Source organism: Sipha flava, unplaced genomic scaffold, assembly GCF_003268045.1.
Source record: "Sipha flava isolate LNK unplaced genomic scaffold, YSA_version1 67_pilon_pilon, whole genome shotgun sequence".
In the NCBI taxonomy this organism is placed as follows: Eukaryota; Metazoa; Arthropoda; class Insecta; order Hemiptera; family Aphididae; genus Sipha; species Sipha flava.
In genome coordinates, this window is record NW_020273607.1 from 1,547,833 (window position 1) to 1,573,615 (window position 25,783).

At 29.2% G+C, this 25,783-nt stretch overlaps 2 protein-coding genes across 3 annotated transcripts in view; both read left to right on the forward strand.

The window, feature by feature from the left end:
• LOC112691823 (head-specific guanylate cyclase) overlaps window positions 1-25,783 on the forward strand; it is a 421,762-nt gene that overhangs the window by 170,696 nt on the left and 225,283 nt on the right. Inside the window, exon 5 of the mRNA XM_025566227.1 lies at window positions 21,983-22,143. Within this exon, the coding sequence (XP_025422012.1) occupies window positions 21,983-22,143 (161 nt within the window). The remainder of the gene's footprint in view (window positions 1-21,982; window positions 22,144-25,783) is intronic.
• On the forward strand, window positions 4,830-7,548 carry LOC112691822. Of its 2 annotated transcripts, XM_025566226.1 has the most exons (3): window positions 4,830-5,044; window positions 5,297-6,971; window positions 7,103-7,548. In XM_025566226.1, exons 2-3 carry the CDS (start codon window positions 5,312-5,314, stop codon window positions 7,522-7,524), a joined length of 2,082 nt encoding a protein of 693 aa, XP_025422011.1. In that variant the 5' UTR covers window positions 4,830-5,044; window positions 5,297-5,311; the 3' UTR covers window positions 7,525-7,548. The 2 variants fall into 2 exon arrangements, with proteins under 2 accessions (XP_025422011.1, XP_025422009.1); XM_025566224.1 differs by having other exon boundaries at window positions 4,830-6,971.

A 25,783-nucleotide genomic window follows, 5' to 3' on the forward strand; every position in this document is an offset into this window, starting at 1 on the left:
ACATATAATAAAAGTTTTTGATAGCTGACAAACACGATTGTTGTAAGCAGCAGTTATTGATATTATCAATATATCTTTAAAAATATTTTATTTGGAAAGCCATATTTGAATTTAGTGTTATCACAACGAGAGTAATATAATAAACATTGTCTCTATCTGTATAAAGCAATTTATTATGTTTTTAAATATAAGACAATATTATAGCTTCAGAGATAATGGAAAACACTTATATAATAATATCATTTCGTTTAACTTACAACTTTTTATAATATATATATATATATGAAACACTCTTATAAAATATTTTCTTACGATAATTAATATTAATGCTATATACATTTATTTAAATATTAACATCGAAAATGTATATAATTTTAATCACTCAAGCATTTATGCTTTTATCGAATTCATTATTATTAATACGATTAAAATATTATAGATCTTATTAAATAATTTTTTCATTAAAAATAATAGCAACTTCACAGTTTGACTTTGGCCGCTGATTGCTTTACAGTATATTGTTATTCATTGTGATGGTAAATATTACACATATGGTCGACATATTCCCGAAAGTATTGTCATAATCATTCGGAGTGATCATATTAACTAAATCACGATAATTGCATTTTGATATTCATGTGTTTTAAATTATTATATCCACGTACTAGCCAGTCCAATATAATATTTCACAATCATAAAATTAGTAAATTGTAGCCGTCGTTCTACAAATAAAGTTGTGTACGAAAAGATGGTTTTTTATTTACATATTATACTAGGTATTTTTCGATAACGTAGAACGATAAAATGCCGGTGCACTTACGAATACCTATAATTCCTACCCTTAGAGAAGTATTTTTCTATATCTTACTGAACAGATTTTAAAGATAATTATATTCAACAGTAATTATAATTATTATTGTTCAAGCCGCACATGCTTCGCACCGCCGGCACTCGTACCACATAATTCACATATCCATAGAAGCTTGATATCGGTCCATCCCGATCCCTCCGCCGTCGCCTATCACAGTCCGACCACGAGTCTCACCGATTATCGTACCCGACGACATCGATGGGGGCGTACAGTGGTGACTCGCCACTTTTCATTTTTCAATTCATTTTTCATTTTTTTTTTTATCTTTTACTTTCTTCCTTCGCGTCGTGGTGCCACCTCGACCTGTGTACGTTTTTTAACTTCTGGTCGCGTTTTGTTTTTCTGCTAATCGACGTGTGTGCGCCTTTTCGTCGTCTCCAGTACATTCGACATAAGTGCGTCCTCGCTGCCACCACAATTAATTAACGTGTGTGTGCCTTCACCGTAGCTGTTCGAAATGGCGGGTACGATGGTTATTTTCCGGTTCGTGTGTGCTGTTTCATCATTGCTTGTGTGCAACTCCCATCTCATGGTGTCAAGAATGATGTTCATAATTTCCATCGTCGGGTGATAGTCAAATCGCTAATTATTATTATTATTATCATTATTATCATTGTAAAAAGTAAATGATCAGCGAATGTGCTTCTGGTCATTCATATTATAAATATTTGTTAATTTATTATTATTCTGAGGCGCCATAAATTCATTAATTTTTGTATATTATTATTATTATTATTATTTTTATTAAGCGTAACGCGCATCCATTGTAGCCTAGTTGCTGTTTTTCAATCATTAACGTCGAATCTTACAATCGGTCTTCAATGTACCTATCCCGCAACCAAACGCGAGTCTTGGTGGTTAATTGCTACAGCCGTAAAAGCCGCCATGGCGTTGACAATTATTATTGAACAAATTATATTCGTGATTCAATTATTTTGATTGCTTTTGCTAAAGTTGATATTTAACGAGTCAAGTTGGTTATTACGAATACTTTACATAGAACTATTCCTGGTTTTTTTTTACTATTGATTTACTTGGATTGTAAGAGGCATCGATGTACATTGGTAAATTTTAAATGAAATAGTCAAAATAGAATGTTGTCAAGTATGTATTTATCATTGTTATAATATACTTTATGATATTGTTTTTTTTTTTATTATTATCATTCATATTATATTTTATTTATTATATTATTTATTTTTATTATAAAGTAATTTAAAGGCTTGAAAGACTTTTTTTATCATGTATAGATAAATAGATGGATATATTATATATTCATTTTGCATTCAAATCCGTTTCCAATAACATCGTGGATGTACAATACATACGAGCATTATTGACGTGCTTTGACCCTGCACTATAAAAATAGAATTAGTCAAATTTCGGATAAAATCAAACACCAATTAATCGTTCTGTAATATTTATCATATTATATGTGTTGGTAACTTTAAAACACAAATATTACACGTTTTATTTTATTTCAATTAAATACACGTTGCCGCGTACCATAATGCGGTGCGCAGTTGATCTGTCGATATATTAAAGAAAATTCTCAATAATAAAAAAAAAAAATTAAAAGGATAGGAACAGAGAGGAAAACTGGGAGAAGCGGCAAATCGTATTGTGGCCTATAGCGGCACTTTTGCTAAATCCGACTATGCGCACGGGCCGTGTTACGCGAACCGTGGGAAACGGTCGAAGGATTCGGAACGTGTTCGAAACGTTAAGAGGACACCACACCTTCATGTATTTTCACCGTCTGATATACGTACAACATAGGTGGTTTACGTTCAGTAGTTAAAATGTAGGGAAGTTAACTTTAATATTAGAGTAAACTGATCTATAATTAATCTTTAAGGGAAGAACATTATCTGTGTTTTGTTGGTCGATATTTTCTGATATTTTAATTTTTTAGCGAGTTATGAATTTTTTTTAATTGTTATATTTTGCACACTCATAACATGTTTAAAAATTAAAATATCTGAAAAAACCGACCTACAAAACACAGATAATGGTCTTCCCTTAAAGTGTGATTATAGGCTAGTTTAATCTAATAATAAAGCTAACGACACTACATTTGAATCACTGAACCCAAATTTGCTATGCTGTACATATAGACGGAAACAACGAATGCGAGTGTGACGCCTTCTTTTCGACGACTGTTACGCTGGTGAGTTCAACCGTTTTCGGAAAACGCGTACGCGTACGGAAAAATGTGATGCACGATTGCCGCTACGGCGATTGACATGAGAATAATAAATACGTTTACTTAAATTTATAATGTTTCGCCCGTGAAACTGTGCAACTCGTAGGACAACGTTGACGTGTGCTTGAACAGTCTGTAGATAATGGAAATTCACGGACGAACGTTTAATGGATCGTTTGGTACACAGACACCGGAAATTCGTGCTTTCATCGTGTACGAGTACTCGGTAGGGATCTAACATGGAGAACTTTAAGATGACCATGTTATCGTGTACTTCGTATTACTTTTCAAGTCGTCCATGTAGAGTTATTGCTATCTACGAAAGATTCAATACCGATATATCCGATTTTTTTTTTTTTTTTTTTTATTTGATATGTACAATCTGTTCTTTTAGGAACAATAAAAATACGTGATGATAGTTATATTTTGTTATATTGATTAGTTAGATGAAAGGTTACTAGTGGTAACACTACGCTTACTTGTAACATATGCGATATGAATTACGTCAGTGGTAGTCAACCGCATATTCGATTGGTCTCGTCTTTCTTGATTCTAATATTCGCTATAGCTGACAAATGATTTTTTGTGTGTGAATGGAATCGCGCATCTTTTGTTCTCTAATGATGTGAATACCATAGTCTAATAACTATTTTAACCGTTTATTATAATTCATAAGCTAAGGTTGAATGGTTCTGTTGGCAGTAGCGGCTCGTAGTAAATATTTTAGGGAGACTTGAATTATTTAATATAAGCTCCATACAACAACGAACTTGAAAAATCCTTTTATTGTAAAAATAATTATACTTCATACTCAATTTTATATTTAGTTAATATTTTTAACTTAATTTATCATTACATTTTTTAATAAACTAATTCAATTCTGCGAATTCCCAGATAAATGCAGATGACGGCGTATACCGACTAACGATGGCACGAAAATTATTGTCGTGAACCCAGTTTCGATAGCGTCTACAATACGCGGCTTATTCTCCCCGGCACCCTTCGTCCAACAAGCCAAACCATTACATGTTACGATTGAGCCTGTCAAGCGTCAATTTCACTGAAATGGCGACCGTTGTCGAAATAGCTAAAATAGTATTTCCATCGAAATAACTATTTATAGGTTTTAGATTTTGTGACCTTTGATTTATAATAATAATTAGATAAAACGATATTATATATTTTCAATTTAAATAAAAATATTTCTATACATTTTTATTTTTAAATATTTATTATTTACAAGTAGATGTATTCTTTTAAAGACAAACGCAGTCTCAAAGTCTCCCTGACGAGACACCCCTGTCTGTTGGATGGAGAGGGTGGTTAATTGCGACACTCACTGGAACACATTTTTACAGTAGACACATTGACGATTATGAAATAAATAATGTTTTATATTGCCATTTATTAATATCAATTCGTCAAGTCCATCAACCACATACCCTGCACTAATTTCAAATATTGCTAATCACCGGTACCGTTGCAGCCGAATACGTTATCTCCCCTACCATATTGTATATTAAATTAAACTATTTAAATATAAAATAACGATGAGATATAGAACTTACGTCGCCAAACCAATTACAGAGTAAATTGACTCCAGTAAATTATTTTTTCTGGCCAAATGTTTATTATAATAGTACTTTTTTGAAATGTGCGTATTGTTTGCAATGCACAGTGGTCAAAAAATTAAAAAAAAAGGAAAAAATGTTGAAAATGATTATTGGAATTAACTATTTTTTAAAAGTTGATTTGTATTCTATATGAGAATGAACATTTAATCTAATAGCTATTAGTTTAATAGAACCACTTTTAGTGAAGATAATACATCGCTTAATGTTTGCGATAACAAGATATAGTATTTTTCGTACACTCACAAAACTCTAAGTACTCATTTCTTCCCGACATTTGTTCGAAGATATTTAATATTTAATCGACATATTTGGTACCAGTGGAAAGCTTATAAGGTAAGGAAAATAAATTTACTAAAATTTATATTTTTATTTACCTAGAACATATTATTTTAATTAGTTAAATTATATTTAAAATACGTTTTTATTGTACATAAAAATCTAAAATAGTCGTAGTTTTTAAAAAAAGTAGCGTGAAGTAGTGTGAGAGCGTAGGTTAAGTATAATTCTATAATTTGTCCTAAATAAGATTTCATAATTTCCAGCTGCCCGTATTTGCCCAATTTTTTATAAATAATTTTTGTTTAGAATTTGTTGAATGAAATGGAGTCAAAATTAACACACCGAGATTTATACTTCAAAATATTAGATTTAAAATCTAACAAAAATTATAAAGTTGAGGCCCTCTATGATTTTGTTCTATGTAAAGTGGATTATGTGAAAGAGCAATCTGAAAATTATCAAAGTGATTTGAAAAAAAAATTGCATATTTTTATGAACGAATTTGATAAACGATGGCAGAAATGCAATAGAACGAAAAATCGGTTTGACACAATTTTTGAAACGTGGCTAAACAAAAAATTTATTTTTTCTGAAGTTTCAAAAAGTTTACCAATGTCCCACGTAGGACGACCAAAGGTGCTTTTTTCTAAAGCGTGTGACAAGACAAAAAGGCATAAAACCCAGACATTGCGTACGTCGAACTCAACAGAAGAACTTGTTTATGCGGCACAGTTAAGTTTAAAAGAAACCGGAAATGTCGATGCTGCTAAATTATTAAAAGAAGCGACGTCTACTACTCCTACTCGTGCTTTGAACATTCAAAGGGCGTATACTGCATTTCAAAATGTTAAACCAGTTCAAATGTATTCTGAAGAAGATGCATTGGCATTAATTATAGATGCTAAACTCACCAAATCACAGTACACATTAATACGATTACAGGCAAAACAGAGAAATGCAAATATATATCCTGCATACAATAAAATACTCGAAGCGAAGTCCCAATGTTATCCCAAAAAAGACCAAGTATTAATTACAGAAATATCTGCGGAAGCAACTCTGCAATCGTTATTGAACCATACTGTACAACGAATATTTCAGTCTATTGAAAATTTATCAGCATACGAATTTAAAAATAATACAGTTGTTTTGCTTAGTAAGTGGGGATTGGACGGGTCATCAGGGCTGGCCCAATATAAACAAAAATTTAATGATGTCCAGAGTGCGAGTGATAGCAATATTTTTTTGACGTCTTTCGTTCCAATTCAAATTATTATGTATTCAGGTGAATCAAAAGAGGTATTAAAAGAATTTATTTGGAAAAATCCAAGAACATCTTCAACCAAATACTGCCGACCAATTCATATACAATTTCAAAAAGAAACGACCGAATTGATACAAAACGAAGTATCAAATATATCGAATCAAATTCAAAACTTGGTATCTTCAATAGTTAATTTGGGAAATGACGGTTTTGTATCAGTAAAACATGAGCTTGTGTTAACTATGATCGATGGAAAAGTATGTAATGCTATATCAGATAATAAGTCGGCACAAAAATGTTATATATGTGGTGCAGGGCCAAAAGATATGAACAATTTAAATACGATAAAACAACGTCCAATTGATCCATCAACACTGTCATTTGGTTTATCATCCTTGCATGCTTGGATAAGGTTTTTTGAATGCCTCATTCATGTTGCGTATCGATTAGGTTTTAAAAAATGGCAAGCACGGGGAGATGACCAAGAAATGTTAAAGAAAAAGAAAAAGGAAATACAAACTAAGTTTAGACAAGAATTGGGTCTGTTGATTGATCAACCTCGTCCTGGAGGAAGTGGCACGACTAATGATGGTAACACGGCCAGACGATTTTTTTCTAATCCAGACGTATCATCTTCTATAACCGGTGTTGATAAAAATATCATAGTACGATTCAAAGTTATACTTGAAGTTATATCATCAGGTGAAAAAATTAAAGGTAATATAAAACAAAATAATGTCATTTAAAATAGTATCTTAGGTATTCTACTAGCTTAATAAAATAATTAATAAATAGGTAATGAATGCATAACCATTTAAAAAATATTAGTTTTCTTTATATTATTTTAGGAGTTGAATTCAATAATTATACATTTGAGACAGCTCAATTATTCATTAGTAAATATCCATGGTTTTATCTACCAGCATCCGTTCACAAAATTTTGATTCACGAAACACAAATTGTTGAAAATGCCATATTGCCAATCGGTTTATTATCAGAAGAAGCACAGGAAGCTAGGAATAAGGATATGAAGAGGTTTAGGGAAAATAACACAAGAAAAATATCCAGAAAACATACAATGGAAGATTTATTTAATAACTTGCTCATTTCATCAGATCCACTTATTTCGAGTAGAAGAAAAATTAGCAATAAAAAATCAACCAGATTATGCGATGAAGCAAAACTGCTTGTATGTATTGTAGGAGAAAATAAAGAGGATTTTTACATTAATGAGGAAAATAGTGAAGACGAATTTATGGAGTACGAATAATTAAATTGAAAACAACTAGCATATTGTGAACATTTGTATATTAAAATGTAGATTAATATATAAAAAACTAATTCGTAATTAATTTACTGTAAATAACAATGAAATAAAATATTAAATACTTTTTATTATTTGCTTAAATCAAAATATAATAAAAATCACCATGAAAATATTTTTTTCCAACTTTTTTTTTTTATGGACCACTGTGCAATGTTCCGGTTATCGATAGAGGGGGGATCCAGACTGATATAATGGAGGCGTGATCGTTTTTTCATAAATTCTCAGAGCATGTTCCCGGTCCAAACCATAGTTAAAAACGTATTTGTGTGCTAAACTTTACTATTTATTAGATTAATTTTAAATACATATTTTATCTCTTGTATATCACGGAAGGGAGCGATTAACCATATAATTCCCTTCTGGATCTATCCCTAGTCATCATTACATTTTAATGGGGGACTCTGGAAATATATTGTGTGATATTGTGAAATATATTGTATGCTGATTTACTACTAATTAGTATCAATTATATTGATTATTTAAATAAATTTACAACGATTGACTGAACATCACAACACACGTAGATTTTTCAAGTGAAAACTGATCTTAATAATAATCCGCATTCTGAAATTTTCACGTATTAAGCATTCAATTTCAAATTCACAATTAGAGTTTTCAATTTTCCTGGACAAATTATTTGAATGTACACTTATAGAAATGTATAATATCATTGAATTTATAGAGCCATGTTAGATTCCTGATATATCGCTATACGACTGTAGTATAATAATTTGTGTCTCGAACACCATTGTTCGTTATTTACTTTTTCAATACCCATCGTTATGATTTATGAATGCAATGCACTAGATTTTTACAAACGTCACTAAGGTAAAATGTGTACGTACATTTTTATAAACTTAGTGCTATAAAAATATCAACGGCTAAACTCTGTTAAATACTTATCTTTCGGAGTGTCGCTGCTGTCAGCTCTTATAATTAAAATAAGGGTGCCTTAACAGCTAAAATATTATGAATTTTGTTGTGTGAATAAATTTAAATGGTTATAAAAAATTCAATGAGAATATAAGATGTGCAATTATAATAATAACAAAAATAAGATAATAATGTGGCCTGGCTGGCCCAACAAATATAAATGTAAATATAAATAAATACAATGGATACTAATTAATAACGTATAATTTACCTACGACGGTACACTGCAGTGAAATAAATAATGACAAAATAACCTTTGGCGGCTATAATACAAATAATTCAATACATAATAATAATATAAATAAATCAAATCTAACGACTCACACATAATATATAATTTGCCCACGGCAATATGACTAAATATACAATAATGCAAAATAATAGCCTTTGGCGGCTAGGCCCGTCGGCCTTTACACAAGCAAACGAATATGGTCGACCAATACTCACAACATATGATTGCGTCAAATGGTGGAGTTCATCCCACGCAACCACAATGAGGAATGTGCTTATGCAATAAACTAAATAATACTAACGAACTTATAAAGCACAGCCCTCGCTGTGTACGACCACCCAAACACAGTCACAGATGAAAACGACGAATTCACATGTATCTGCAGCAAAAACACAACACAATTCAAACCACGTTACTCACAATGACCGCTAGTAGATATGCTTAAAACCAAAAACTATTAAAACCTGCAACAAAACAGTTGCTAGAACGATAAATACCATACGGCCAAACAGGAACAACAACACAATACAACGTGGTTTTCACAATAAATTGACTGCAGACGACGACAAACCGGAACTTGATGTGCACACTTAGAAGGCAAAAAAACGAGAGCGAGACGGTGCCGACGACATTCACCACTAGGCTCTGGCCGTCGAACACCACAAAATGAAGATAAATTTCTCAGTGCCACCATACTAAACCAAAAAATACGAGAATTTATGAAACTTTGTGTCACTGAGAACATGACTTTGACTTTTTTAAAACATAACCGACAAATATTGAAAACGCGGAATAACGGATAGATTTACGTGTGACGATAACAACGCGATTACGTACTCGTACGCACTCGCAAACGGGGCTTATCGCCGCCGCCTACAATGGTTGTGGATACGAAACGCACCGCCACGCATCACACGAAAATGATAACATGAACAAAATTACAAATAACAATATTGACGCGAACACGGAGCAATATTAAAATTTCAGCCGCTTTATGTATATTAAACGATTTTAAAATAGTGGTTTTCTGTTAATCGTTATTTTATAGTACTATATCATTTAATATGTAGATGATTAAAGTAGACCTTCCATTAGTCTTATATTTATTTAAAAAATTAATATATTCTTCTTCTAAAATTATGGATGCCTATTTTAAAATTTAATTAGAACCATGATAATCATATACAGTATACATTTTAATTAAAATATTTAGTGCTATTCAAATATTTACTCACTTTATGACTACATCACTTTATGAAAATTCTAGTGTCTTAACAATTGTATGAACGTTTAGTGACCAATTGTCAACCTACTATTAGTTGGTATTATTTCTAATTTATTAAGGATGAATAATTCGTGTTAATTTTAAAATTTTATGATTAATCACAAATATTTTACTTTTTTTTTTAAGAGATAATATACAATCTATACAAATATGCACAATAAGTATATGTGAAAAGAGAAGTTATACATGAAAATACTTGATTTAGAAATCACCCTATGGTAACCCTATAAACTTGAAAAGATTGGAGGGTGGGAGTAAGAAGGCAGGAAATTTATTAAGCGGTAGATAAGGTGCACATTTTATTTTTTTTTTTTTTTTTAATTTAAGAAGTCTCTGCACCATCTTCTTTTTAGTCTCCTACGAGGATTTTCTGGGAGCGTTAAGGAATTTAGGCTTTGAATCAGTGGATTTTCGTGATTGTTTAGGCGTGAGAAGAATCGTTTGTAAAAGATTACAGATTCTTCTTCTATAGATTTCATACGAAGATCGTTATGAAGGGTAAGATTAGATATGTAGGGTTGGGCGTTTGTGATTTTTCTTAGTGTTATATTTTGATAGGCTTGAATTTTGTTTAGGTTCGTTTTTTGGCTGTACCCCAAAACAGTAGACCGTATGACCAAATTGGCTTTATCAGTGATTTGTATATTAATAATTTAGTTTTTAAACTTGAACATTTATTATTTGTAATTAAATTTTTAAGTGAACGGGAGCGAGAGTTTAAAATTAATCTTTTTGATTTGATATGTTGGTTCCAAGTTAGTCTTTTATCCAGTATGGTGCCAAGATATTTTACTGAGTTGGACATAGGAATTGGTATATTGTCAACTGTGACAGGCGGGCAAGAGCCATGTTTAAGAGAGAAGGTAGTGTGGACTGATTTACTGTGGTTGAGTTTGATTCTCCATTTGGTATACCATTGTGAAAGTTTATCAAGATGGGATTGCAAATTGGCTGAAGCTGTAACTGGATTATCATGGATCGACATTATAGCTTTATCATCGGCATAATCGGCGACTAGGGTGTCTTGCGAAATGGGTTGATCGGAGGAGTATATATTGAAAAGAAGAGGTGATAAAATTGCTCCTTGGGGTACTCCTGCATTGATTGGGGCCAAATCAGAAGTGCAAGACCCGAGGCAAATTTGGAAATATCTATCAGTTAAATACGATTTAATAAGAAGAAAAAGTGACGAGGGAAGAAAATTACGAAGCTTGAATAAAAGGCCATCGTGCCAGACGCGATCGAATGCCTGGGAAATAAAATATTTTACTATAAATATTATACTTACTTTTAAACAATAAGCTCAAGAAATTCAGTCAAATTAATATGAATACTTCGTTTAGGTACCATTGTTACGTATAAATGTTAATTACTTTAGTTCTTTCACAATTTATCTTCACTTATTTTTAATTATTTATAAATAAATGTATTATAAAATATTTATTGGAAATGTGTCATGAAATTGGCTAATTTTTTTTTTATGTAAACACCATAAGTCATATATGTGATATCCTTCAAATTTAATTTTATTTCCTTTCTTCGTTTTTTTAGCGCAAAGTATTATTCACCTTTCTAAATTTTTATTATATCTTATTTAACTCACAAGCTATGTTTTCCTCACAAACAATTCTCATTATTCTTTCCATAAATTCCTCATTCTTCTAGACTGGCTTCTTAATTTAATATTACTTTTATTTAATTAATTAATTCAATTACTACCTAATTTTCGAAACAAAGCATCAATAAAAAAAGAAAAAAAGAAAAAAAGAGAAACATCTTAAAGAATGTTTTGAAAAACAAGAAAAAAAAACAAGTTATTAAAATATAAAATCAAAGGTAAAATTCAGCGAAAAGTAAAACGAACTAAATGACGTATTACAATAATTTAAAAAAAGAAAATATATGAAGAGTTGATAAAAATGTTTGGATAATATCCAAGAAAAAATTTATTGGGAAACAATAGTTAGACATAAAATAAGTTAAAGTTATAGTTGGACGTTATAGGTATACACGTGTAATTTCATTTTCTAACGACTTTTGATTAAAAAATAAACACGTATTAGTAGTTGAATTTGACATTTATTACAATTATAATAAAAATAAGAAAATAGATATTTAAATGACGATTGTTTTACTTGCCTAACAAGAATATATTTTGAGATTGTGCGTTATCTTGTAAACATTGATTGATGCAATAAAAATTGAAATTTACGGTAGAAACTCTTGTAAGTAATTCAATTTCATTATATTTATTTATAAATATATGGTAAATCATAATACCATGGTATGTAGTCGCTCTTAGGGAGCTATTCGACGTGATGCGGTTCAATAGGTACAATTTCAAATATAGTTGTTTTTCTCTAAAGTTTATGCAAAACCTGAAGGATTTTGTACCACATATAAAAGGTTAACCTAACCTCGCAATTAACTTGTGTATGAAAAACTAAAGGGTAAAATTTGTATTTGGTCGGATAAGCACGAACAATATCCAAAGCCGAACTTTGCCAAAACTTTGTCCGCTGGGTTATAAGTCTTAGAAGGTAAAAGTATAAACGCATATCCTTAAACACTCTATACCAAAATACAGGACCGTAGTATTTATAATAGAAATGACTATTATTAGAGCAATGTAAAAAAGTGCTCCGAGATAATAGAAAATATTTTGTTTAGTCAATGTTTCGAATAATATTTGTTTTCATTTTAACTTGAATAGGTAATTTTCTAAAAAAAATACAACTATCGAAATACTAGTATAATGATTATGAAATGTCACTAAATAGCACGATAAAGTTTAAATATTTTGAAAATTATAATAATGTTTGGAAAAAAATTATGTTTACATACAATCAATTTTCAATTTTCTTCGATTATTATTTTTTGATTTAGAAAAACAATAAAAAGAAAAAGAAACATGATTTGTATAAAACCTTTGTTCCATAAATACTATAGTTATTTTTCTTTTTTGGAATTTTTCTTTTTGCGTGTATAGGAAATTTAAAAATTCTATGAATTTGTTTGTAATATAATATATTTGTCTGTGTATTGCACAAAAAATGAATACCAAAAAAATAAATTTGTGCAATTATTAAACAAATTAAAATAATAGTAAAGTAAATAATTTTGTGTTTTAAATAAAGGATTGTGCCATCAAATAACTTTAAATACATTATTTGATAGATACAGTATATACTAAACTATACTGTACTATACAGTATATAGTATACTATACTATACAGTATATATACGGTATTCTACAGATTAGGTTACTATTTGAAAATGTTTAGAGTTTTATAAATTAAGTGACTGATTGTTATATTAATAAAAGGATAACCAATAAACAAAATAGTGTTATTTATTTTTTCCACATTTAATGCACTTTGTTATACATATACTATTAAAAACGCTACTTAAAATTCTCATAAAACTTATATTAATGACTTACATAGAGAAAGTATCGTACTATTTGTAGCTAAATTGTATTTTTATCCTTCAAAAAATTTATTGTTGGTTATAAACATTTTATTGGATATAAATAGCTGTATATAAAGATAAAAGTTGTATGTACTTACGTAACTTTTATTTTTAAAATGTATTTAAGGGTCTTTCATTTTGTCATTGGATAAAATCAAATCTAACATTCACATTGTATACTTTGATAAAACTATCAAACTCAAACATATTTCAATAACATATAAGTTCACGGAAATGCATAATAATAAATGTAACTATTATTATTGGTTCACATATCGTACTAAATACTTTATAAATACAATTTTTTTTTTCTCTAATAATATGTGTATATAATATAAAATTAATAAAATTATTCGATATAGATATTTTTTTTACATACATTAAACAAATAAGTTTTTTTCTTTCCACATAGTAACTATGCTTTTCTAGAATATGCTCATTGCATTTAATCTTAAATTTAAATTCCCATTGACATGATTGTATTTAGTTTTGGTTGTACTTTTATTACACATTGCTTAACTTTTATTGAATTAACCATATTTGAAATCAAGTAGGAGTGGATCTGTTTAAGTTAATTTAGAACACTTAATTTGATTTGATGTCGATATTACCTACATTTATATTTTTTTTAATAACACTTATCAACCAATTTACGGTCAACTGAAAGTACAGGAATATTTTGTTTGGTATTATTGATGCATAAAATCTATTTAGATTTTAACTTAGAATTTACATTCTGTATATTGAACATACGAGTACTTCCTTTATGTTCTCTCAACTTTTCATAAATGTACGAATATGTTGAATTCATGCATATCACTTAACCATTGTAAATTGGGCCCATTATATTGTAGTTTATCTTCTGACCCTCACATGTATCCAGTATTGGAACATAGATATATTTAATGATAAATCTAGATTAATTTGTCAGGTTAGCTATTTTTTATATTTTATCTTATCTAAATAAATAGTTACAAGGTATTAAGACATTTATCTTAAGCCGGGTTCCCGCGACTCGTGTATTTGACGAATATTTATAATTGCCGAATATTCGTCTATTTGTACAAATACCCAAATATTCTGTTCCCACTATTTGCATATTTGACGAATATTTGTTAACACAAATACTCGTGAAAGTATTCATTCAAGTAGTCAAAATTACCCTTCCAATAAACTTATAAATTCGTATGTATGGAGTTTGAATTTACTTACACATTTTTCATCATTATGCTGTGGGCAGTTGTACATGATTGTTCTGTTTTTACATGCATTTTGGCGTTTTTTTTTTTTTTTAATTTTAATCTAGTTTCTAGAAAACGTGCGGATTACAACGCGTTTTGATCGCCTGGCCACAACAATATTAAATTTAAAACCACGGAAATTAATACACAAATATTCGTCACGTCGTGGGAGTGTCCATCCAAATATCAATTTTGATACAATTATTTTCTTTGACTCGTGTCACTTTTACCGACAATCGGCGGGAACAAGACGAATGACGAATACCGAATACCGAATATTCGTACAAATATACCATTCCCACTACATGACGAGTATCCACGAATAGCGAATATTCGTCAAATACACAAGTCGTGGGAACCCGGTTTTAGATGGATTCTAATAATCTAGATACATTATTTTATTTATCATAATCACCAGAATATAGCATTTATATTTTTTGAACTTTTAATTAAATTATCAATCAGAGTTTATAAGTTAAAAAATACAAACAATACAATTTACAAAAACTTATTTTTATATACAGTGCAATACTTATTTACACAAAATTTGTATATATTATAAATTGTGTTAAGTATGATGCGTATTCAATTTAATTTCATATACCAAAACTTTTTAACAGCCATATTCGTGTGAGGGGGAAAATACTTATTTTAATGAGCATAGTCCGAATTACTGAACTATCAACTGAAGCCTAACCGAGTGTAGCGTTGTTTGGTTTGCTTAATACTAAACAGCTTCTGTAGTTCTGAATTATAATACGTACTCATTATGTACATCGTATTAAATGTTCGGTATTGTACTTAATTGTGTGATATAGGTACGTAGTCTGGTTAAATCGATTAATAAAAATAATAATAATAACAACACTACGAACAAGCAATTATAAAAAACATAAAATTACGAATACCGATGATTCCCACCTACTGACATCGTTTACAACTATTAACCAATATTAGTAAAATTTATAAATATATAGTAATAAATATTTAGTAATATATAATTTATAATGAGTTATTTTTATCGTCAATACAATAATTATGCAACGAGCTGTAGCAAATGTTATTAATAGATCACACACTACCGCGATTCCGATAACGTTCGTATAATCACTAATATCCGGTGAACCGATCTAGGACATTTCGGCGCGAGCTTTTCGGCGCCGGCATTTCGGCGCGAGGTACGTTTCAGCGCCAGGTGTTATTATGAACATTTTGTCGGATGAATTACCAGAAGAAATTTTACCCTTGTTAGACTGGTTTGAAGAAAATTATATAGGTAGAGTTCATAGAAACCGACGTCGAAATGCACGTTTTCCTCCAAATCTGTGGAATGTCCACGAACGAGTTTTAAATAAAAATGATAGAACTAATAATTATGCCGAAGCCGCTAATAGACGACTCAATGTTCAAATGGGGGTTACTAATCCAACACTATGGGCTTTTATATCTTGCTTAAGAAAAATACAGAGTGGTCGGGATACTTTTTATTGCCAATTAGAAGCTGGTAAAAGCCCACCGAAAAAACAAAAAAAATTTTTGGATGTTGATAAGCGAATCTTTAAAATAGTTAGCAATTATAATAATAGGGACATATTAATATTTTTAAGAGGTATCGCTCATAATTTAAGCATGACACATTAATTTACCACATATTTATTTTATTATTAGAGTGACATATTGATATTGTATTATTAATTTTATATTTATTATTTATTTAACACAACATTGTCATAACGACATTTAACATAACAGACCTATTTTATTATTTATTTTATATTTTTTATTTATTAAACAGGACATATTGATATTTTATTAAAATTGTAAATTTTTTGACAATATCTATAAAAGTGAATTATAATATTAATTTTATAGAAGTAAATTTGTGTATTATGTAAATTAGTGTAATCCAGCGCCGAAACATACCTCGCACCGAAACGGTCGTGCCGAAATGGCCGCGCCGAAATGTCCGTGTCCGCCGGTGAACGGACCCTACCGGTCGATGCACACACATTACATAAAACGTCATGAGGTACAAATTAACAGAATGAATTAGTAGATAAATCCAATGATATTGTAATCATTTACACAAATACAGTTTATAAAAAAAACCGATTTTAAAAATAATGTTTTATATTGATACATTTATAATAATAATAAATAATAATAACCAAAATATTTATATTTCTAAACATATTTGTGTCTGATAAGAATTAATATTAAATAATATCTCTCCTGTTAAAACAAATAATCTCTGTGTAAAATGGCCATTTTTTCTTAATGTATTCCTTTTTTAATATCGAGTAGCAATTTTATTATTTCTGTATATACCAGATGTTAAATTTTTAATACCGTTAATTTTTTGAAACCGGTCACACTTTACAAATATTACAATACTCTAGGCTAAACTTTTATTTATTTCTATGAATAAAATATTTGTTTATTATTTATGTATAAATATAATAGGTACTTACCCGCTGGAAGTTATACTTGTGGGATTTTCAATTTTTGAACTAAGATCCAAGTAAAAAAAAACCCATAAATAATAGTTATTAGTATAATGAGATGTTTTAAAAAAAAAAAATCATAAGCAGATAGATATAATGAAATTAAGAGTGAGAATGAGAGTGAGAGAGACAGAAGAAGGAGAGAGAGTTATGCGAAATATATGTCAGAGCAATAAATAAAACGTATCGGTGGTAGGGCGGATCTTTGTTTTCAGATTTTCTGATTTATCGGAAACTAAATGCCAAAACAAAATCGACAGATATAATCCACCGTCACCGTCTCGCACAGACTACCAATATTGCGGTCGCGTGCATATATGCTTTGCACACGCACACACTCGCGCGCGTACGCAAACCTATAACACCATAACACCTGACTTGCAATAAATATTTTGCAAAACAGAATTTCGCCATTACGTGTAGGTAAATATATTATGTATCCTGTTTACACACAAACATTTTAATAACCCGTCACGGCATTCGGTAAAACTACTCTGCCCGTCATCCGTAACCCGTTCGGCAATGACGTTGACGGGCACCACGCACAACCCGTCAAATCATTACCTCCTGCTTGCAGTGGTTCATCCTGCCCGAGTACACGTCAGAGCGACACGGTACTATCTAGTTTATTTTTTATTAGATATTTCTTCCAGTATAAACAGATGCAAGTCCTACATTTAAAAATAAAAATAATCCTCGTGCGGAGAATGGTCGTCTGACCGTGATCAATGTTGAGATGCGATTTCATTTAGATTGATTTAGGAGAAAAAAAGTTGATTAAAATGAATGAAATCTCATTTAAAGAGAAATTAGAATCAATTTTCCAGCTGTCGTAATTTCGGTAAATAAAAAATTAAAAAAAAAAACAAGTAAATCGTCAAAGAAGAATTTATTCGATTTTATTCTGTTCTCTACACTCCATAATTATCTTCAATTTATTAATGAAAGAACGAGCAATTATATAGTTTTTTAAAAGTAAAACGTAGTTATGTTAACAAATTTACGGTGCTATTTTATAAAATGGCGCTGATTCGTGCGCAGCTACGGTGTTCCCATTTTTTTTGTGTCAGAACTTACATATGTAAACGTTTATCTACTATGCTTCGTGAGAGAACTTATCATCTATCAACGAAACATAATACCGTTATGATATTCTTTCACCGGCAACGTCGTCAAAGCTCTTGGTACCTACAATTCCACGAAAAATTTACGAACAATTGAGCCATTTTATTGTTCATCCCTGTTATTCAATTTTATTTATCCTTGGCGATCGCAGTAACAATGGTCTTATATCAACCTATGTGTCACGACCCGATTTTGGGTCGCAAATAGTTTTGAATGGAAATTCACAAAGGTTGTAAAATATTTTCACTGTAGACCCACCTACACCGAAATAATATGATGAAAATGCAATAAAACATTGTTTTTCTTAGTAAACATGTATACATTTTATTTTTCTAAAGATGTAATTTAATTTTATACATCAATACTTAGTAAACATATTAAATCTAACAGACTGTAAATATTAAATACGTATCGTTTATGAGTAGCTGAAATGTTCATGTATATTCATTATTATTGTACTGACATTTCGAATAGATCTATAATCGAATAAATATAAATTATTCAATTATTTCCTATATCTATATTATTAGAATCTGGTGAGAATATTTATTTTTTATTTTGATTACGTTATACAGTATATTAATTATAATTTTGAAACTATGATACACGTTTGAAGTATTTGTAGATTTATCTATTACATTGTAATAGTTTAGTTCTATCGTTTCAATTATTTTAGTATAATGTTTAGTATAATATTTACAAACATATTGTTATAACTTATGACAATACACTACAAATCATTAACATAATATCCATTAAAATAATTCAGTTTCTCCCCGCAGATATTCCTTTGCTAACAATTGTATCAAATGTTTGTAATAATTTTCTTGGGGTATGCTCCGTATACTCTTCCTCAAAGCGCACCCTGGTAACTATCGATGAAACTTTATTTCATCAATTGGCTAAAGTATAGAGAACCCGGGTCGGTGGACTGTGATTTTTGCATCTCCCGTCAATTATGATCAAAATAATAATCATTTATTTTTCTGGGAATATAGTATTGTAAAATTATAATTAATTAACGCTGGTTGCTGCGCTTTATTTTAAATTGTATTTATAAAACGACATAATTTGGGTTGTTGCAGTAAAGTATGATTTCAAACACAAACATATTTAAACTGCAGTAATAATAACAAATGTGTTGAATGAAAAATAACAATAATGACTACAAGAGTATTTACAGTTTACAATATGGAAAATATTTACAACTGGTATGTTACACATCTTTTTTAAAACTAAAAGGACTCATTAAAATTCTAAGATATAAATTTTATTTCCATACGGGTTTATGCATAAATATATTTTTATTTTAACTCAAATTAATATTCAATTTTTTTTTTTATTATATTAATCTTACTTAACAATATTGAAATTGATATATATATAATAGTTATATACTATTATCAATTGAAATTGATTTTTTGAAGCGATAACGTTGTCTCTCAAGTCAAAAAAAAAAGTAATTGTATTAAAATGTCGAGCCATTAAAATAAGAAAACGTATATAAAAGTTTTCAAATGAGCAATGTTTATAATTCATTTCTAAAGTTATTAGAAAAAATACTTTATATTAAAGGTATAATAAACAATTTATTGTGCCACATAAATTAGTATAAAACTTCATTGAAATAATTAAAATATTTTAGCTCTACAAATGTTTATCCTCACCCTAATATCTAAATAAATATTTTTTTTTATTTTTTTTTTAAGGAAAATATAATTTTGTTACAACATACAAAATATTATTTATTTATTTAATAAAATGTGTAATCAGTATTCTAGTTATTTATAAATTTTATGAATATTCAGTGTCCATTGTTTTATTACTCGTATTTAATATACGAAGTATCTAATCACTTAGATACTTGCTATTTATGTTGGAAAATAATTTTGCATATAATAAAGTATTATAGATATTATAATGTGCAAACAATAAATTAATCTGCATGAGAACATATGCATGTGATAAGATATAGTATTATAATTATGTGTAAATAAATTACTAACATTAATATTTACTTAACAGAAGTTAATTATCGAAGTATTTTTAATATTACTTTAAATTATAAGTTATAATTTTGCAGGCTAATCAAATTAATATTGAACAATTTAATATAGTTCATCATAGTTTTGATAACTACTTAAATGTATTCCCAACTTCTATCACAACTAAGGGTTAACTTAAATCATTAAAAATACAAAGTATATACTATTAATTTCAATGTATTAATAATGATCCAGTGTTTTTTTTTTTTTTGCATAAACAATATATTTTTCAATAATATTAGAATGTGATTAATAATATAATAAATTTATAATCACTGATTATAAATAATATTTCAAACTTTTGACTCGACATAGTTCGATTTTAACGACAACCAAATTTTGTTATATGTATTATTAAAATAAGTACAAATTATTTTTTTAAACTGAAAAGTATGAGGAAAATTATTTTTGAATTTGATTTTAATTTAAAGAAATATCCTTTGAAGCTTCATTACGGAAAAATCAGTATGTTTCTACTTCAATAGCCATCAATAGGTCCCAGAGGTTTATATACGAAAGAATAAAAATAAATGGGTACTCTTTAAGACATAAAATCTCGAGATGGTTTTGTCATAGTTATTTCATCAGAAATATTCTTTATAGAGAAATTGTAGTAAAATTAAGTACACAATTATAAGCAGAGATCAAATGCAAGTAAAATAATTAAAAAAAAAGCAAGAATAGGTCAGGAGAGACTCTAATATCGAGTGAAATGCAATATGGGTGAACTGCTGTATAATTTTTTTAAATTTTAAACTGATATAAAATATTTAAAAAAAAAAAAAAAACTATATTAAATAAAAATATCTGGAAAATTCGTAAATGAGCCACTTAAAATTATCGGGTAAACATCTATTCCAAATAAAAATCTAAAAGGATTCTGATGAATGAATCATTTTTTTAGGAAAAATTGTATATGCAGACAAAAAAAAAGTTGTGCATTGCAAAATAATAAGCTGTTATAATGGTGAGGATTAAAATCACGGTTAAAATAATTGTATGGCAATTTTTTCTCCATTTTCTCAACTATCCGGAAAACCGTTGAAAAACTTAAAAAATAACTCTCTTAAAGTACAAACTAATACTATTTCCTATATTTATTTTTATGGCGATCATCGGGGCAATTCTTCTGGTCGAATCGTTTGCAAAAAAAAAAAAAATACACTTCATAGTGAACCATTACATTCCTTCATTTACTCATAATCAAAAATAATATAGGCATACGTATAAAAATCCTGTGTGGAAGTCGATGAATTATTATACAGAAAAAGTCATACGCATTTTGAAAACGATCGCGTTTAAAGCGTGGCTGTATTCTGTCACTCGGTTGTCAGAACGAATTTACGATACCTTTTAGTTTTCTCACTCGGTTCAAAATCCTTTTCAATTTCCTTTTATTCTACTACATAAAATTATTATTATTATTATTATTATTAATGTTATTTTTTGTATTTTTTTTTCGTTTTACTATCGACGTAATTTTATGTTTAAGACATAATAAAAAACAATATCTGTCGTTGACATTATTGATAATTTATTTGACTTTATATTTCTCCCCTCGGCAGGTAACGGTGCCAAAGTAGTCGAAACTGTAGGCGCGACGATCATACAAGAATGCCATGACGACCGACAAATTCGAGCACTGAAGAGTTTGGGTGGCAACCTGCACCACTTTCTGACCACTTTAGACGGAGTACACGATGTTCTTCAATTGGGCGACGATAAGGTCAGAACAATATTATATATTATAATAATTGTATTTATTGATGAGTTACACACCAACAAACCATGATTTAATGCACGAGATATCGCGTTAACTTAATACTGTACAAGCTTAATTACCCAGCTTCGCACGGAACATGCTTGGCCGTGACATAGGTTTTAATGGATTATTACTTTACACAATTTAAAGCCAAGTTTGGTGTAACTGTTGGTGGTCATAAAATAAATAAAACAAAAGATCAAATTAATTGGTGTAATAATTTTAACTGTAGGCTGGATTACATCTGAATTACCGAATTTGCTGATTCCAATATTTTTTAAAATCCCTTCTTATTGCATGTATTGAATATTGGAGAAACCACCATGTCAAATTTCGTGTTCATATAGTTTTAAGATGTAGCGATGATCAATGAATGAATAATACATGACGTTGTCCGTTGAGAAAATTGTGAGTGTCCAACTCCATTTGGGTGTCACCGTAGAACTTATGCCTTTTTAAGTATAAATCACCCGAAATAACGGTTGAAATAATAATTTGTTATTTATTTTAATAAGTAAATATTAAATATAGCCATGTCTACCATATCTTATTGTACCGTTTACGATATTTAAACATATACTAATATCCTTACAACAATGTTCAAATTATTTTGGATTATTATTTTTTTATTTATTAATTTTATTGAGAAAAGTTTGACAATTCGAAGTTTCAAATAAATGCTATTTATTAAAGTGTATTTGGATTATACAATATTTTTTGTTTTTCCTTTTGTGGTGCGTACCTACTCAAATAAATCAGAAGGTTTTCTGACGCGTAAGCAGTCCACACACGGTTATCCATGTGAAAAGCATGAATTTTCAAAATTCAATCCACAAATTGCCCGTGTAATTTGTTAATTATCATTGCAAAAGCGAGTCGCACAAGACACTGCAAAAGTTTAAATTCCAATGGCTTATCTGTTGGAGTCATTGGAGGATGTGTGGTAATAGTACATGTATAGCTTTAAATTTTCCGTTTAAAATTATGGCTTCAATTGTGTTGTTATAAAATTTAAATAATTTACATAATTCTTAATCGATGATTATTAAAATCAACTTATAAAACAAATTAAATATTTCCTAGGTAACCAAAAATTGAAAAATGTATGCATCCAGTCCAAAAGTGTTTCGACCCTTAAATATGTGATTTTCGAAAAAATCTTTTCTTATTAGACATTGAAGGCTTGTTCCAAATTTCAGGTGCGTATGTTGAATAGTTTTTGACATTCAGCAATCAGTGAATAAGTGGTAATTAGATTTTATATTTCTAATAACTCATAACTCATAATATAATATGAGTATTGGTGTAAGCCCGATGATTATTTTTATTGATTAACTTCTCGGAACAATTATTCTTATCTACACGACGACGTCGACAAAAAAGATAGGTTGCAGGTAATTGGAAACCCGCGGGCCACCGTGCCGCACAATACGTATTAGTGGTGAATAATTATAATTGTTAATTACTCAACTAAAACATAATATTTTTGAAAATCCTTTTTTATTGGACAGTCAAAATATGAGAAAAACCTCTATTCTAAATTTCAAGTCCGTACGTTGCGTAGTTTTTGAGATACAGCGATCAGCGAGTGAGTGGTATTTGGATTTTATATGTATAGATAAATAAAAAAAACCGAATTTTTCGATGCAAATGAATATGAATTATATTGTATCTGGAATATTCTTCTAGTCCATCGGTAGTATCACGTGCTCAGAATTGTGTGATACTGTTGAATAAACGAAAAAATGAACATTATGAATAATTTTCTATTGCAAAAAATGCATATCACGATTTTTAATGTAACACAAATTTCAGATATTAAATTTTTAAAAGAATTCAAACTTAACAAACTCGAACAGAATAGTGTAATTTTACTGTATTCGATTTGAATTCAATGATTGCATTCAATAAAAAACGATAAGCGGACGAGGAATTTTTTTTGTTAAATTTTATTCGTTTCTTTCTATGGTGATAAACAAAGCGTTTTAAGAAAAGCTCAAGAACGATTTATATAAATAGGTAATTTATATAATTATAATTATAATTTATAATTAGAAAATATCATAAAAATGAAAAAAAATATAAAATAATAGAAAAAGCTCAAAGATCGCTCAAATGTTTTGAAAATTTTACCATGTCTAGGTAAAGATAATATAAATAAAAAACCCAAATTTTAAGTTTTTACGGATGTTTTTAACTAAATTACAACAACAAACTCCCAGAATTAAAATGTCTATAAATAGCTCAAAAATAGCTAAAATTTTCCGAACTTTAAATCGCTAGGAACAAAATCCAAAATACAACAAAATAGGTCTCTTGTCATTTTTTATTAGAAGCAATATTTCTAGTGGAACACGTCCGTAATTATTTAATATTATAAAATCGTGAAATCATACATTTGTTTTCTTTTAACTGCTTTTATTTCGAGTACCGTTTCGAATACCGAAAAATGACCTCACTAAATACCAGTTCAAGAAAATTACCTTTCAGAAAAGATGCTAAACTTAATACTTTTGAGCAAGTTTAGAGGGAGAAAAAGTGTTTACAGAATAAAAAAGAAAAAGAGAAAAAAATAAACATCATTGAAACCATTACATTCCACGCTCCGCTCAAAATCTAAAATTATTGATTCAACGTCCTTTCGTAGTACAAAAATAAATTCAAATCATTTTGCGTGTACTTCTTGTAAGATAAATAATTTAAAAAAACATTTATAATACAAATATTTTTAACTTGAAATAATTACAGTAGATTTTTCAATATGGATAGATGAAAATATTTTGAGAACACAATATTCTTTTAAATTGACATTTTAGAAATTTAGAGGTTATATATGTATATATATAACCTGAAGTGTTACAGTATTTACTGGACGCTATTAAAAAATATAATACGAACATATTAGCTCTGCAAGAAATTAGATGGCCAAATGACGGAAATATGAAAAACGATGATAAAACCATATTCTATAGCGGAAGAAAGGATGGAAGAAATGAAAATGGTGTGGGTTTTGTAGTAAGCGATGACACGCTACCACAAGTAAAATAATTCACGGCAGTAAATGACCGAATATGCTATATCCGACTCACAGGTCACATTTTTGATAGCATTATCGTAAACGCTTATGCACCAACTGAAGAGAAAGAGGAAAACATTAAGAATGAGTTTTACGATGAACTAGGACACATACTTGACACAACACCAAATAGCTGTATAAAAATATTAACAGGTGATTTTAACGCAAAAATAGGAACGGAAGATGTATATAGACCAACGATTGGACCGAATAGCTTACATGACGTAAGTAAAGATAATGCAACCAGATTGATCAACCTATGTATAACGAACGGTTTAACTCTTAATAGTACATACTTTCCAAGGAAAGATATATACAAACAAACTTGGATAGCACCTAATAGAATAACTAAAAACCAAATTGTTCATGTTATGATACAAAATAAGCATAAAGGTTGCATAAAAAGTGTCAGGAGCTATAGAGGTGCAGACGCCGACTCGGATCATTACCTGGTAATTACAAAACTTAAAATTAGACTATCTGAAAGATGGAAAAAGGTAAAATATATAAAATCCGTAAAATACGATA